This window comes from Pipistrellus kuhlii, unplaced genomic scaffold (genome assembly GCF_014108245.1).
Source record: "Pipistrellus kuhlii isolate mPipKuh1 unplaced genomic scaffold, mPipKuh1.p scaffold_m20_p_3, whole genome shotgun sequence".
Classification (NCBI taxonomy): Eukaryota; Metazoa; Chordata; class Mammalia; order Chiroptera; family Vespertilionidae; genus Pipistrellus; species Pipistrellus kuhlii.
In genome coordinates, this window is record NW_023425529.1 from 130,679,507 (window position 1) to 130,697,035 (window position 17,529).

Below are 17,529 nucleotides of genomic sequence, written 5' to 3' on the forward strand. Positions count from 1 at the left end.
TTGTAATTTCACAAGTAAAAATCAGGAACAGCATAAGAGTGTTAGATGATACAATCCAGGTCAGACTGTAGCCAACTCTTCAACTAGGAGCTAAGAGTTCCCCCTCTAAAACTGTTTTCTGTTACATGTTCACTAATCTTTTTTTTTTTTTCTTCATGTGATTTTGACAAAGTCTGGGAGAAAATTAAGTTCATTGCTATCCTATATAATAAAAGCCTAATGTGCAAATTTTCCTCTCAACTGTGAGTTCGACTACTCACTATGATGTGTGCTGACCACTAGGAGGCAGCGCAGACTATGGCTGGCAAAGGCTGCCGACCCCAATGTGCCCTGAGGAGAATGGATCGCGGTGGGATGGTGGAGCAGGCAAGCAGGTGGTGCCAGGCCAAGGCGAGTGCAACCAAAGGCAGTGGCGGGAGAAAGGTATGCCACCCAGCTCCCAGGTGCAAAGGGAGTTGGACAGGGCCCGGTGATTCGGGCAAAGGAGAATGCAAGGGGACATGGAGGCCCAGATGCTACCCAGGACCCAGAGGTCAGCTGGGACCTGCCCTTTCACATCAGAAGTTCATGCTTTGATAGCTAGCCATTCCTACGGACCACACCCATGCATGAATTTCATGCACTGGGCCTCTAGTTATAATAATAAAAGCATAATACACTAATTAGACCAGAGGTCCTTCAGGGCGACCTGCCAGATGAAGCTGGGGCTTCGAGGGAAGCCCAGGTGCCAGCTGCCTGCTGGTGGCCACAAGGAAGGCTGGGTCCTGGGTGCCAGAGGGAAGCCATTGCCAGCAGCTGGTGGAAGGCAGGCCTATTCTTGTATGATTTTTGTGCATTGGGATTCTCATTTCAATATTAAATCTAAAAGGTTTAAATCATTCACATAGCTCTGTCAATCTAAAACAGCTTTCTTTACAACTGCTAGCTCATCACAACTAAAAGAATGACGTTAAAGGCAGAGAAAAGAAGGTAGACTTTAGAAATGGATCAATGGAAGGAGAGGGTTTTGGCAAACCTTAGGGGCAGACTCAGGGAAAAATAAAAATAAAGGGAATTGGGGAGAAGTCCAAAAAAAGGAAAAAGATGAGGAAGACAACCTGGCTCCATTCTGTCTGAATACAAATCTCAGGCTAGGTCTACTGCAATTCGACACTGATTTATAAGATAATTTCTATGAATAAATATGAAGAATAAGAAGACAGTATACAAGCCAACTTTGAAAATGCTAACCAGTCATGAATTGGGACTGCTTCAGATAATTAATAGGATTCCTAATTCTGGGCAAAAATCATCTATTTGGTCTTTTTAACATATTATGGGTGGATCATGAGAATTCTTGCTTCATATTACAGTTTTTACAGAGTATCATACTTGACAAAGATATCATGTAAGAACATGTAACAAATAACTTCAAAATGCAATGAGCATTTAATTTTAAAGCGTGACTTTAACGTTTATGTAAAACATTTTTTGTACTTCTTCAATAAAAACTTATCTGGCCACGGATTAAAGCTAGCAATAAAACTGGTCTGCAATATGTTAAGTATACAGACTTTACATGTGTCTGAATACAGAAAAATCTTTATATAAAAGGCTAACATGCCAAGTGTCCCCTCAGAGGTTCGACTGGGAGACCAGGAGTTCAACTGTCCTCTATGATGTGCGCTGTCCACCAACAGCTGGAAGGCCCTGATTGTCCCTGATTGCCAGTCAGGCCTGGGGACCCTACCTATGCATGAATTTTGTGCACTGGACCTCTAGTGGCTACACAAACTCATTTCTAAATAACATCAAGAATTAAGCAGGTAACTTCAAAAATCTAGATTTTGTTGTAACACTGGAGAAAAAATTCTTAATAAGCCTAAACTTTTTTTTAAAACATTCTAGAACACTGTTAAAAGTATCAAAGATTTTAAACAATAAATATTAACCTTGAAACTAACCTTTGAATTAATGGCACTTTTGGTAAACCTCGTTTTTAAGATTTCAGCATTGTGATTCATTTCCCAAATACATGAAAATGCTAGCCTATGGGGGAAAATAGACAATAATTGTTAATGGGAATTAGTTAAAGTAGTAAGTACTATGTTCTTACGAAAAAACAAGCATAAATACCTGTCAACATTACATCTTAAGGAGCATAAGTTACTACTAAGCAACTCTGGAACCATGTCAATCCTCTGGAACAGATAAAAGAGATTTGCAGATTACATTTATTTATTTGAAGTTCTATTCTCAAGTAGCATTAATTTAACAAGAGGGGAGGAATATTCTGATCTCTGTGAATAGAATTAAGAAAACATGAAATAAAAAGTCTATTTCTAGAAAAGTACTTACAAAAATTGTTATAAAATGAAAGCAATGAAAGAAAAGTGGACTTCTTATCAGTGGATCTAAGGATAAGTCCTCTACATTAAACACTTAGTTGTCCTCTGAAAGTCTGAAATCTCTAGTCTGGATATGAAGTGTATACTACGTAACTGATACAAGACCTCCTAACTCTATGACCTTTCTCCAAGGCTTTCCACAAACCATATGGTATTCTTAAAATACTAAAAAAGATGACACTAAATTTTTATGTAAAAAAACAACACAGAACTTTGACAATGAATTTATAACAATCTAAACTTAATTTTCCCCTCTGCTATCACAATTTATTTCTGTAACTTTATGAGGCTATACATAAAGAAGAATAAACAGTAAACTGTGACAGTAAATTCATGACTTTATAAAAAAAAATATATACATTTCAATTAGTTACCCATAAATAGTATAAATTAAATATTACTGAACAATTGTATCAGCTATACATACTTGTTATTTGGACCACTCAATAACAAAAAAAAAATTGCAATATTTTCATTGATTTAAGGTTACCTTATTCTATATATTATTAGTTTTTTTTAGCTAATTCAAGTACTAATCCAAACTTTGATTAGTAAGAATTCACAAGTGTGCCTGGTCTCTATGAACTAACTGGACAATTAGTATAATAGTTATTCATCAAATTTCACTAAATACTGAGGCTGACTTTTCCTAAGCAAACATTTCAGATGATTTTATTATTAAGAATGAAATATGTCTGGCTGGTGATGCTCAGTGGTTGAGCATTGGCCTATGAACCAGGAGGTTACAGTTTGATTCCCGGTCACGGCATATGCCTGGTTGAAGGCTTGATACCCAATAGGGGATGTGCAGGAGGCAACTTATCAATTTTCTCTCTCCTCACTGATGTTTCTATCTCTTTCCTTCTTCCTTCCTCCCTGAAATCAATACAAAAAAAAAAAAAAAAGAAACAGATGATGTTACCTTTTCACAAAGATACACAGTTGTTCCCCTTCTGGCTGACTCCTGATCCAAAGCATTTCCTGGCCTAATAAAATGGCTAACATCAGCAATATGAACACCAACCTTAAAAAGATAAAAATAAAAAGGTATGAACATGCCTAATTGGACAGAGTTTTAATAAATTTAGTTAAATTTAGTTAAATTGAAAAAAGACTGTCACATTCACCATTTCAATTTTTGATACATGCCTATTAGTCTCTGTAGCTACGAATAACTATTCTTGGCACAAACAATTCACAAATAAATTCTACGATGGGTGAAAAGAAAACAAACTCAAAAACAAAACTATATTTAAATAAGAATGTAATTACAAAGTGAATACCTCCAAATTCCCATTTTCAAGCTCTCTACAATGCAAAGCATCATCTATATCAGTACATCCTGGTGGGTCCACACTACAAACACATAGATGTCTCAGGTCTTCTCGGTTTTTCATGTCCTACAAGATGCCACATGATTAAGAAATAAAAAAACTGTTTTGGTAGTACAAATGCAGCACAGCTCTTATGAAATCAACTATTTACAAGGGGAAATCCTGTATTTAAAACAAACAAACAATAACTTCATCTTATGACTTACCAGGCATGATTTGCAAATTGTGGTTTCCTTGCCTTTGAAAAATATGACATAAGGTCCTCTAGAAAAATTATCTTTTAGTAAAGCAAATGATTTCTTTAATAACTAAGAGTCCTTTAACTAATTTAATGTGGGGGAGGGGAAACCCCAGTTTCTGCATATTTAAAAACACATACAGAATTCAAACAAAATTAAACCAGATAGAGTCATTCATAAAGTCACTAAAAATTCTTATCAACTTACCTTTTCAGTAATGCTCCAGGGCATCTTTGGTAGAAAGCTAAGGACAGCCTGTGAAAAAGGCTGATGGGGAACATCATGCTCAAGTAACAAAACTTCTGTTTCAGTCTCCTTATCTCCAACTTCACCTAAATTTTTCACAAAGTGTCCCTAAAACCAAAAGTTATTATTAGAAAAGTGAATTTTATCACTTTTTATTAGGTAATTTCTATTTTACTAGAGGCCTGGTGCACGAAATTCGTACACAGGAGGGAGAAGGTGCCTCAGCCCGGCCTGCACCCTCTCCAATCCAGGACCCTGAGGGGGATGTCCAACTGCTTCTCACAATCCAGAACCACTGGCTCTTAACAGCTAACCCTGCCTGATCACCCCTAATCCCTCTGCCTGCCTGACTACCCCTAACCACCTCTACCTGCCGGCCTAATAGCCCCTAACTGCTCCCCTGCTGGTCTGATTGCCTCTAACTGCCTCTGCCTCACTCCACACTCAGGACCCAGGATTCCCTCCTTCGGCCAACTGTAGGCACCCAGAATTTGGACCGACTTCACCTGAGCCAGTCTCAGGGAACCAGGGCTTTGCCTGGGCCACAGACGCAGTGCCCGGGACCACAAGGTAGGTGTCTTTTCCCTCTTCCAGCCGCAAGCACTGGCATCCAGGACTGCGGGGCAGGTGGTTTGTCCCTCTCCTGGGTAGCAGGCGCAGGAGCAGCTGCTGGCACTGGGGACTGCAGGGTGGGTGGCTTGTCCCTCTCCCGGGCCACAACCTGGTTGGTTCCCATTCCTCTCTTACAAGCTCATTTGTGCTGATACCCATTCCTCTGTCCCCAGTGTTGAGTGTCTGAACAGTTCTGGCACAAGGGTGCAAGGGCGTGACGACCATTTGCATATTAGCTGTCTATTATATAGGATTATTACATTGAGCTCTTTAGCATTTATATGTAATCTTAGTATTTCTAAATGTACCATAACTACTACTTAGAAATGTCTCCTTGATAAATTAAAGCTGATAAAGATAACAATCTCAAAGTGTTTAGGATGGAGACTTAGTGATGGCCTAGATTACTAATAAGCATACAGTAGGTCCTTAGGTTATGTCGTAGATCCATTGCTATGGCGCAAGGTAATGCAATTTTCGCTGTAAGTCGGAACCCACCTACATAAGCACCTACGTCACTCACATGGAGCACATCCACAGCAGTAATGAAGTGAATCAGTAAAAAAAACTTAAAATAAAGATAACAATTCCTGACCTTTACTTGTGGTAAATGAATAATAAAAAACATAAAAGCACATATGTACTATGTCAAAATGATGAACTTTTTTTAAAACAAAAACTTATAAATTTTTTATAAATAAATGGCAACATAACCATGAAATAATGTACAGTGAGTCCGATGTAACCCGAGGACTGCCTGTATTCTAGTTTCACTAAGTGAAGCAATTTTATTCCCAAATTTTAAATAAATTATTCTAAAACAAAATTACTAATTCAAACTTACATTTGGATATCTGGAATTTCTAGGCCATCCATCAATAGCAACAATAATTCTCCGTCCTTCCAATGCAGACGCCTGTCTGGTTTCTATCCGAATTCGGGGAATTCTCTTCTCCGCAGGTGTAAAGAGATGTCTTCTTGACTAGAAAAAATTAGAAAAAAAATATTTCACATATACACAGAAAATCACAGCACGAAGGCTCTAAGTTCTATTAAATTGTATCATTTTTTATTACACAGCAATATACTCTTTACTCACCTCCTTAATATCAGACTTGGAAAGCATGCCACAATATGGTCTCCAATTCCTTTTTATTATTCCTACAACTCTACCTGTAGGCTTTAACATTTTTTCATTTACAGCAGTCTTAAGCTGGGATTTAAAAATAAAAATCTTGTTATTTTTCCTTTAAGTACAATGACATAATTTCCCTTTTAATTAGAATACAAATATGGATACTAATATTTTCAGGCCCTAAATTATGACATAAAAGTAAAGAATTTTGATGTTTCAAAATTCTAGGCAAGGGCATGCCAAAGCAAAGCATGGACATTTTCCATAATAATAAGGGACTACAAAAAGATAATTGAAAAAAATTAATATAACTGAATAAGTATGTCAGAATTCAACTCTTTCAATTTTAATATCAGGATTTACTAAACACATACAGAGGTCTGGGAATTAATAGAGTGGATTTTAGTAGTAGTATGCACTAATTAGCTATGTGGCATTTATTAAATACTTAAAAAAAAAAAAAGAGAGATGTATCTTTAATGGTTTTTTTTATCCAAAATAAAAACCCAAAGAATATTTCTTATTATAAACAGCAGAAGAACCTTATGGTACTTCACTTCTAACACTCCTCTATGGCCTAGACTCTACAGGCACAATGTCATAGTAAGACTCCAGAATATAAATCATGGAAAAAGAACTACTAATGTATGAATAATTACATTAGTCCTGTAATTGTAAAATAGGAAAATAAATTGATCATATCAGGTAGACTTTGGCTCCTAAGAAACCGAAAATATTCTCCTTCATAATAAATACAGTAATAGAGAAGGGATAATTAAACAGACCCAAATATAAGGGCTCCATAGAACATCTATTATACTAAGGGAATTTTAACATTACATAAAAGCATTTCAGAAAACTTTATTTACTAAAACTCACTAATTTCAGACAGATCATGTTATGCAGGTCAAATAACTCAAGTTAACAGTCTTTTTGCACTTAAACCTGTTTACTTGAGCCAAATAAGATATTTAAAAGAAGACTACTGAAATAGAGGGGGCGAAATCAACTCTGTGTAGAACTATACTTTTGTTCAATAAATCTGAAAGCAATGAGATTGTGTAATATTCTCTAAAACTAACACACTGACTAATTATACAAAACTACACAGACAAAAATTAAACTTGCGTGGTTTCATACAATGCGTTCTGTTTCCTCTTCTTTCTCCACATCATCTTCATTTTGACCTTCATCATGTAAAACCACAGATGATGGTGCTACCCACTGATTTTTGGGGAGTAACTCCACAGCCACAATGTCTTCATGAATAGCTCGATTTAAATTTTTAAGCCCTTGTAAGATTATCTGTGTAAAACAGTAAATGGCATGTGTCTAGATATTTTAATGGCAATAATTGAAAGGTTACCTAAAAGAAGTTTAGATATACTCTGAATGTCGCTATGTATTTCTACTTGTCCTCCTTTATATTTTTCTTCTTTATCGTGTCCCTTTACTACACTCTCTTAATTTCTCAATATCAAGTAGAAAAAACACAGTCAGAAAACATGAGTTGTGTTTATTGCTCTACCACAACTCTTACATTAATATCAAGAGACCTCAAGGAAATTTCTTAACCTCTCTAAACCTCAGGGTCCTGATTGGTAAAACACAAAGAGTGCCTACTTTTATAGGCTGGGTTGAAGATTAAATGAAATGAAGCAGGCAAAGCAGTAAGCAGAGTATATGGCAAACAGTAAGTATCCCCAAATAATTGCTATTCACTTTATAAAAATGAGGCATCCTATTCATTATATTTGATTGACTAAACTAAAAGTAGGTTAATAGAAAGTTATTTTCTTCAATAAGTAGTTTTCTAAAAAACTGATTAATTCTAGCATCTATACCTCACACGAACTGCTTTCAAACTGATAAACTGGGAGTACAAAGCAAATTTAAATTCTCATATAGAATTTTAAACATTTATAAAAGAAAATAATGAACAAAAAGTATTTTAGTATATAAGAAATATATTTACACACTTGCCTCTTTATTTTCTTCAGCATCTCCATGAACCCATACTGTAGCTTCTAAGTAATTTTCCCTGCTGGCTCTAAATGTTCCTTGAAGGTATGTACCAGATTTTATGCCTTGTTGTAATTTACTTAAGGGAAGATGCTCTGAAAATATTATTTTTCCACTTTCTATTTCATTCTGTAAAATAAGCAAAACAAAAAATACAGTTACTATGTAAGTTTTCTGTACACTAAGTACAGAACTACTAGAGGCCTGGTGCATGAAATTTGTACACAAGAGGTTGTGACCCTCAGCCCGACCTGTACCCTCTGCAATCTAGGACCCCTCAAGGGATGTCCGACTGCCCATTTAGGCCCGATCCTGGTAGGACATTCCTCTCACAATCCAGGCCTGCTAGCTCCCAACTGCTTGCCTGCCTGCCTTCCTGACTGACCCTAACTGCTTCTGCATGCCAGCCTGGTCACCCCCTAACCACTCCCCTGACAGCCTGATTGCCCCTAACTGCCCTCCCCTAAAGGCCTGGTCCCCCACAACTGCTCTCCCCTGCAGTCCTGGGTCCTCCCTTTCTTTCCCTGCAGACCTGGTCGCCCCCAACTTCCCTTCTCTATCGGCCAGGTCACCGCTAACTGCCATCCCCTGCAGGCTTGATTGCCCCCAACTGCCCTCCCTTGCAGGCCTGGTCTCTCCCAACTTCCCTCCCCTGCTGGCCATCTTGTGGTGGCCATCTGTGTCTACATGGGGGCAGTCATCTTTGACCACATGGGGGCAGCCACTTTGTATGTTGGAGTTATGGTCAATTTGCATATTATTCTTTTATTAGATAGGATTATAATTATCAAGTAATTTCTTTTAAATACCTTCACACATGGTATATAATACAACTCAATGAATGAGAATGTAAAAAGCAAAGTGAGAGAAAAAAAATGCTTTCAGTTCATAGGCAACCTACAAATATATTTCAATTTCATTACATTTAAGGTTTTTATCCACAGATGTATGTCATTAAGAAACCACTGCCCAGCCCAAGCTCCCAAAACAAAGGTGTGAATACTTAAGTGGGTGGGTAGATACCGTGTTTCCCCAAAAATAAGACATCCTCCGAAAATAAGACCTAGCGCATGGAAAGATAAGACATCCCCTGAAAATAAGACCTAGCGCAACTTTGGGAGAAAAAATTAATATAAGACACTGTCTTATTTTCGGGGAAACAGGGTATGTAGAGGCTAAATTGAACCATCAATTTCATGAAAAGACTATGGCTATTAAAGCATAAGAAAATGCTATTTTTATTTTGGCTATTTTAAATAGTTAAGGATATAAGACAGAGGTTAAGTTGGGAACTGCCTTAGATATACCACAACACCTATTAGGATTCTTAGCAACTTCAATATCCAAATCTTAACTGCTTGGTGCCTTTATTTCCTTCTCTATTTCCAACAATTTTTCATCTTTTCCTTTTTGCTAACTCTCTGACTTTCCCATTTTTCTAACCCACTCTCAGAAAGGGGACCTCAATATTAATACTGACCATCAGAAGCAGTCAGTAGAAATCTACTTCATCTTCCCACCACTGAATCTGCCTATTTACTTGCATCAACACCAAAATCTCAGCTTTCTCTCCTATCAATAAATACAATATTTTTGTTCTTTTATTTTTTTAAAACATTTTTTTACTGATTTTTTTTCTTTAGAGAAAGAGGAAGGAAGAGAGAAACTTTGATGTGAGAGCAAAACATGGATTGGCTACCTCCTACACACCCCCTGGCAGTGATCAAGCCCACAACCCGGCATGTGCCCTGACCAGAAGGAGTTGAAACAGCAACCTTTCTGTGCACCGGATGACACCCAAAGAACTAAACTACACTGGCTAGCTACACTGACTGTTTCTTTCAATTGTAAACTATAAACCATCTCCTCTTCTCTATTCAAGAATTTAGTCCTTTAATTATCTTCTGCCTTTACAATCAAACATTTTCACCATCATATAAACATAAGATAATCTATTAAAAATAAATAGCCAGACCAGTGTGGCTCAATGGCTGATCATCAACCTATGAACCTGGAGGTCATGGTTCAATTCCTGGTCAGTGCCCGGGTTGTGAGCTCGATCCCCAGTAGGGGGCATGCAGGAGGCAGCTGATCAATGATTCTCTCTCATTGATATTTCTATCTCTCTTTCACTTCCTCTCTCTGAAATCAATAAAAACATATTAATAAATACATTTATGCATACATAATAAAATTTTGGTCTCTTTCCAGATACTGGCCTAATCATCTGTTCTACTTTATACCAAAATACTACAACAGTATTCTCTAGAATAGCTGTGTATCCAGTCACTCACTTGCACTTTCTCCCAAATCATTACAATCAAGTGTCATCCTTAGTCAACTGAAACCATATTGCCAAGGTCAATAGTATATGATCTTAGCAATTTAAATGCTCTATTTTCAGTCCTGTGAAAATTTTTTAAAAAGATATTCCCTTCCCTAAGACACATCAGCATCCAAATAATTATTTCTTTAGTTTCTGTACTATTTTACTAATTAGTTTCTTCTGTCAATTCTGTCCCTGATCTCTAAATGTTGTTGTATCTCACTTTATATACATTTATTCCCTTATTTCCTCCATCTTTAAAAAAAAAAAAAAAAGGGAAAGACAACAGTAAAAACTACAAAGAAACAAAAAAAACACCCTCTTGATCCCACTTGCTCTGCAAATACCATACTTCTCTCCTTCGATTCCAGCACTGAAAGTGTTACAATATTGTTATTTCTCTTTTCTCGTTTTTTTGCCTATATTACAGACTCTGCCTCTCACCAATCAAAACTACTCTGGAAAAGTCCCCCAAACTGTCATTTAGTTTGCTAACTCTCTGACTTCCCAATCATCAGTCCTTATTAATTTATCAGCAACATTTGACATAAATGATCACTCCCTTGTCCTTGAAACATTTTATGTACTCAGGTTTCACAGATTTCACTCACCTGGTTTTCCTCTTATATCATTTCTGCTGGTTTGGTTCTCCTCATGTTTATGACTTCTAAACATTATAGTGCCAAAGAACTCAGCACTTGGACCTCTTCTCTTTTCTATTCATACTTATTCCCTTAGATCACAGCTAAGCAAACTAAGTTCATGAACCAAATAAAGTTTTATTGGAGTACATCAATGCTCCATTATTTATCTATTGTTGATGGCTGTTTCTGCACTACAATAGCATAAGTTGAGTATTTACAACAGAGATCATAGCTTGCAAAGCTATAAAAAAAAAAAAAAGTACTACTTATCCTTTACAAAAAAAGTTTGTCTGGGAAAAAATATTTGCATATCCATGATAAAGAAATTGTATCCAGAATATGAAGAGAACCCTTACAACTCAATAAAAAGACAAATAACCCAACTACAAAACGGCCAAAGGATTTTAAGAAACATTTTCTCTAAAAGACACTCATATACATGGTGTGTACATACACACATATATGTACACACACACACACACACACACACACTCCAACAAGCTCATGAAAAAATGTTCACCAATCATTAGGAAAGTGCAATCAAAACCACAATTAGGTATCAATTGAAACCCATTAGAATGGCTATAATAAAAAAGACAGACAGTAACATGTATTGTTGAGAAAATGGATAAAATGAAATCCTCATACATTGCTTTGGGAATGCACTCTGGAAAACACAAATATATCTGAAATATTTGAAAAGCAGTTTGGCAGACCCTCAAAAAGTTAAACATAAAATTATCCTATGACCCAGCAAACCCATTTGCATATATTGAAGAGAAATGAAAATACATGTCCATACAAAAATTTGTACACAAATGTTCATGGCAGCATCCTTCATTAATAGCCAATGAGTGAAAACAACTAAAATACCAGTATCTATCAACTGGAAAATTGATAAAATGTTATTTGACAATAAAAATAAATTAAGTATTGATATATGTTATAACACAAGAAACCTGAAAATATTAGGCTAAGAGAAAAAAAGCCAGTCCTAAAGACCACATACTGCATTACATCATTTAGGTGAAATGTCCAGAATAGATAAAGTTATAGGTAGAAAGATCAGTGGTTAGCGGCGGCCAGCCCTAGAGTGCCCAGACACAAAGCAGTGGCAACCGGGCCCGGAGCAGCAACGGCCAGGCCCCAGAGCAGCAGCAGCCAGAACCAGAGCAACAACAGCCAGCACTGGAGCAGCCAGACCCAGGGCAGTGGCAGCCAGGCCTGAGGCGGAGGCAACCAAGCCCAGGGTGGCCAGTCCAGGAACACCCAGACCCGGAGTGGCCGGGCCCGGAGAAGCCGGGCCCAGAGCAGCCGGGTTGGGAGCAGCCAGGCCCAGAACAGCAGTAGCCAAGCCCGGAGCATCCAGGCTGGGAGCGGCCGGGCCCGGGGAAGCCGGGCCCAGGGCAGCCAGGTCTGGTGCGGTCAGGCCCGGAGCAGCGGCTGCCAGGCTGGGAGCGGCCAGGCCCGGAGCAGCCGGGTCTGGTGTGGCCAGGCCCGGAGCAGCGGTTGCCAGGCTGGGAGCGGCCAGGCCCAGAGCAGTGGTTGCCAGGCTGGGAGCGGCCAGGCCCAGAGCAGCCGGGTCTGGTGTGGCCAGGCCCGGAGCAACGGCTACCAGGCTGGGAGCGGCCAGGCCCGGAGCAGCAGCTGCCAGGCTGGGAGCGGCCAGGCCCGGAGCAGCGGCTGCCAGGCTGGGAGCGGCCAGGCCCGGAGCAGCCGGGTCGGGTGCGGCCAGGCCCGGAGCAGCGGCTGCCAGGCTGGGAGTGGCCAGGCCCCGAGCAGCCGGGTCTGGTGGGGCCAGGACCGGAGCAGCGGCTGCCAGGCTGGGAGCGGCCAGGCCTGGAGCAGCCAGGTCTGGTTCAGCCAGGCCCGGAGCAGCAGCAGCCAGGTCCAGAGCAACTAGGTCGGGAGCGGCGGTGACAAGACCCGGAGCAGCTGGTTGTGGAACGAACCAGAGCAACAGAGGCCAGGCCCGGAGCAGCCAGGCCCGGAAAAGCTCGCTTCTCACCTGCCCCTGCCCCACGGCTGCCTCTCAGACATGGCTGGAAACTTTTGTGGGAACTTGAGGGTCTGCTGAATCAAGTGATGAAGGCTTAGATCTGGATGTGTTGAGTTAGTATAGGGCTGGGGTGTTGGTTTGTGAGTGCCTTGGGTGGGGCCTGGATGAGGCTGGTTGACCTATTTGGAAATGTCTTTTGTGTGAAATGTATCATTGGGCATGTGGTGGTATTATTGATATGAGAAAATGCTAAGTAACTGATTTACTATCTGAAAAGGGATTTACTATCGGGGAAAGGGAGGGAGGAAGAGACTGAACATAAACTGCACCTATGGATGAGGACAATGGGGGATGGGGAGGGGGCGGAAGGTGGGGTGGGAACTTGGTGGAGGGGGGAAGAAATGAGGAACCTTTGTAACAATATGAACAATAAAGATTGATTAAAAAAAAAAAAAAAAAGAAAGATCAGTGGTTGCTTCGGGCTGGAGCAAAAGCATTTCAGTAGGAGACTGGAATAGAGTGGTAATGGTTGTGGAGTTTCTTTGACAGCGGAAGAAAACGTTCTAAAATTAGATTGTGGTGATGGTTACAGAATTCTGTGAATACTTTTTTTTTTTTTTTTTTTTTAAAGGTATACTAATTCCTGCCCTAGATAATCTCATTTGGTCTTATCATCACTTTATATACTACCTATATATTGATGACTTCCCAATTTGTCTAGTCCTAACCTTCTTTCCCAACTACACGTATCATAAAGATACTTGGAGCTCTGATAGGTATCTCAAACTTAAAATGTCTAAAATTATACCTGTGATTTTCTACCTAATACTGCTTCCTCCATTTATATACTAGGTATACCGGTTAATAATTTGGACTTTGTAATCAAAGAAAACACAATAATTTCAAGAGAAACACCAAAGGTGCTTTATTCCAGGTTATGTACACCGCTAACTACACATTTCCCCCTTCTTTCAGGTAATTTGTGGATATCATCCCAATGGAACTTTTCTTGTTTTGAGGCAAGCCATTCAAAGACCCAATTTTCCACTTCTTTGTATGAAGTGATGCTCAGAAGTGCATGTGCCATCCATCAGAACAAGTGGTAATCTGAAGGAGCAAGTTCTGGTGAGTACACCAAGTGGGTTAATACTTCCCAGGCAAGATCTTTTAACATGTCTTTAACTGGTTTTGAAGTGTGTGATCATGAAGCAAAATTACTTTGGCATGTCTTCTGGCACATTCTGGTCACTTCATGATCAAAGCGTGGTTCAAATTGATTATGTGTTGTTGGTAGTGATCAGTATTAACAGTTTCACCTGGTTTTAGAAGCTCATAATGCACCACCACCTTCCGGATCCCAGCAAACGCAGAGTATTGTCTTCTCTCCAAAGAGATTTGGCCTTGCAGTCCATGTTGATGGTTGACCTGGATCAACCCATGATGTTGTGCATTTGAGATTCTCAAAATAAATCCACTTTTCATCACCAGTCTCAATTTGATACAAAAAAAGACTTTCTTTCGTGCTGTTGAAGCAACATTTTACTGATGACTTTTCAGTTTTCCATTTATTGTTCAGTTGATGCAGCACCCATTCTCCTTCCTTTAAAATCTTTCCCATTGCTTGTAAACAATCGGAAATTGTTTGCTGGGCAATGTTTAATATTTCTGCAAGTTGTTTTTGAGCCTGACACGCATGTTCATCCAATAATGCTTGTAACTGTTGGTCTTCAAACCTTTACAGTTAACCTGGACATTCTTTGTCTTTCACATCGAAATCATCACTTTTAAAGAGTTTAAACCAGCGTTCATAAGAATCCTGAGATAGAGCATGTTAACCATAAGCTTCCCAAAGGATTCAGAAGCACTTTTCTTCAAAATAATGAATTAAAACTTCCCACAAATGCCTTTATTGGCATGAAATTCCACATTTTTAAGTGTAAAAATATCTATGATGTTAACATTTTCTTTTCTTTTTTTAAATATATTCTATTGACTTTTTACATAGAGGAAGGGAGAGGGATAGAGAGCTAGAAACAGCGACAAGAGAGAAACATCGATCAGCTGCCAAGGTACATGCCCTTGACCGGAATCGAACCTGAGACCTTTCAGTCCTCAGGTTGACGCTCTATCCACCAAGTCAAACTCTATCCACCAAGTCAAACCAGTTTCGGCTGATGTTAACATTTTCAACAAATTTGACATATGAAGTTTTGAAGCTTGTTGTTCACATATACAAAATAGTATACATATCAAATTGCATATATATCAACTTAAGTGTTAACTCCATCTATTGAAAAAAATCCACATTATTAACCAGTACACCTAGTAAATAAAACTATTTACTAATTATGTAGTAAAACTACATTTATGTAGTAAAACTAGATACTATTTATGTAGTTACTTAGATGAAATACCTTGTTAACCATATCCCCTCATAGCCTTATATAATCAATCCATCACCAAGTCCTAAAACACTTATCTATAAAATACACCCAATATTTGCGTATTTCTTAACTGCTATTAACTTGTCTAATTTGTCTTCTCTCCCCAAAAGTACTAAAATATTCTCCTACCTGGAAATTCTTGTCTCTAATATATCCTTAGAACAGCCGGATAAATTAAATTATTACCCTGCTTAACAGCTATCCAACAGTAGACTAATATTTTCCCCTAAGACTCTTTATATACTACTTTGCCCTACCTACAGTTCTAACTTCATTACTAATTTTCTCCCTTGCTTACTTCATCCCATTTTCTCTTTCTTGATCTTACCAACTTATTCTAATCTTTGAACTTGCTGTTTCCTGTGCATGAAATGCTCTTTCCCTAGTTATAAACCATGGCTAACTCCTTTACATAAGTGAGCCAAAATGACCCTGTCTGAAAGCAAACTTGCCTAATTAACACTCTTCACATCTCAGCTTAGACATGATTTCTATCGAGAAGCCCTGACATCCCAAATCTGGGTTAGGTGCTCTTGTTAAGTAAAGTCCATTCTACTATACTGCTTGTTTTGAAAACACAAATTATTCCAATGTGACTGATATATTAGAAAATACTAAGTGAGCCAAGACCGGTTTGGCTCAATGGATAGAGCGTCAGCTTGGGGACTGAAGGGTCCCGGGTTCGATTCCAGTCAAGGGCATGTACCTTGGTTGCGGGCATATCCCCAGTAGGGGGTGTGCAAGAGGCAGCTAATTGATGACTCTCTCTCATCAATGTTTCTAACTCTCTATCTCTCTCCTTTCCTCTCTGTACAAAATCAATGAAAATATATATTTTTTAAAATATATTAAAAAAAGAAAAGAAAATACTAAGTGAATGAACAAAACTGTACCAGGTGAACCAATCTGCATAGGATTCCACAAAACACACACTTATCTCCCAAACATCTTAACAATGACCTCAGATCACCATATGCTCTGAGCCCCACCATCTTTGTCTGCTATTAAGTTCCTGTCTGAATTTAGATAATCCTCTTTCCACCACTTCCTGAAGTTTTTGAGTATGTGGCGCTAACCACATTTTCCCATAAGCTCTGTGGTTATTACATGATCTTGCATGGCACAGTGAATTTGAGGAACACACGTTATATTAAAACTCACTATAATTTCACCACACCCAACATTTAGTACCACAATACTTAATCAAATACTATGCATTACCAATGTTAGATTATTTGTTTCTTCTCCTAGATGAGTGCTATTCAAAACAACTTTATGATGAAGGAAATATTCTTTTTGTGATGGAAGCTATTATGCACTTGAGAATTTGGCTCTTGAGAATTTGAAGTGGATAATGCAACTGAGAAAATAAACAGCTACATGCAACTAGTGGCACCATATTAGACAGGGCAATTCTAAATCTGAATTCCAAAAATAAAGATTATTTTCTCTCATTTAGTTTTCTAAAGTAGCTGGTTGAAGGCAAACAGAGATGGGAAAAATATGTAAAGACTGGATATATGTATAATGTTCTATTAAAACCTATTTCTATAATAATAATAGCTACCATTTATACACTTACTCTATGCTAGGCACTGAGCTAAGAATTTTAATACTACCGTTATTCTCTCATTCAATCCTCATATCAACATTATCAAGTGACTATTGCTAAACACACTTCACATGTAAGGAAATGAGGGCTCCCGAAGTTTAATGATTCCTGTAGCGTGCCCTCTCACAGCTGCTATTACAGCGATTCCTCCGCTTCTAATCTTGCCCTTGATATAGTGCATCATTTTACATATCATTATTAGAATGTTCTTTCAAAAAATAACATTTCTGATTATTCTCCCCCATCTCTCCCAGGTACACTCTTAATTTCTTTTAGCCACCCAATGTAAGGTAGGGAGCCCAGAATCCTATATGCTATCATCCTACATAATAAAACCCTAATATGCAAACTGATCAAATGGCAGAAAGACTGGTAGAACAACTGGTCGCTATGACACTCAATGACCACCCAGGGGCAGACAGATGCTCAATAAAGGAGCTGCCCCCAACCCACAGGCCCCAACAAGCAGCAGCGATCAAGGGCAGGGCTGGCAAGCGGGCAGTGCCAGGCCACCAGCCAAGGCGGTGCC

The 17,529-nt window shown here is 38.7% G+C and overlaps 1 protein-coding gene across 2 annotated transcripts in view; it reads right to left on the reverse strand.

Moving 5' to 3' along the window:
• DIS3 (DIS3 homolog, exosome endoribonuclease and 3'-5' exoribonuclease) overlaps positions 1–17,529 on the reverse strand; it is a 35,525-nt gene that overhangs the window by 11,025 nt on the left and 6,971 nt on the right. For both annotated transcript variants that reach the window (XM_036455697.2, XM_036455701.1), the window contains 9 exons: positions 7,937–8,104; positions 7,094–7,258; positions 5,918–6,031; positions 5,663–5,800; positions 4,168–4,314; positions 3,671–3,787; positions 3,310–3,411; positions 2,116–2,180; positions 1,944–2,028 (listed from right to left, as the gene is read on the reverse strand). In XM_036455697.2, coding sequence (XP_036311590.1) covers positions 1,944–2,028; positions 2,116–2,180; positions 3,310–3,411; positions 3,671–3,787; positions 4,168–4,314; positions 5,663–5,800; positions 5,918–6,031; positions 7,094–7,258; positions 7,937–8,104 — 1,101 coding nt within the window. The remainder of the gene's footprint in view (positions 1–1,943; positions 2,029–2,115; positions 2,181–3,309; positions 3,412–3,670; positions 3,788–4,167; positions 4,315–5,662; positions 5,801–5,917; positions 6,032–7,093; positions 7,259–7,936; positions 8,105–17,529) is intronic.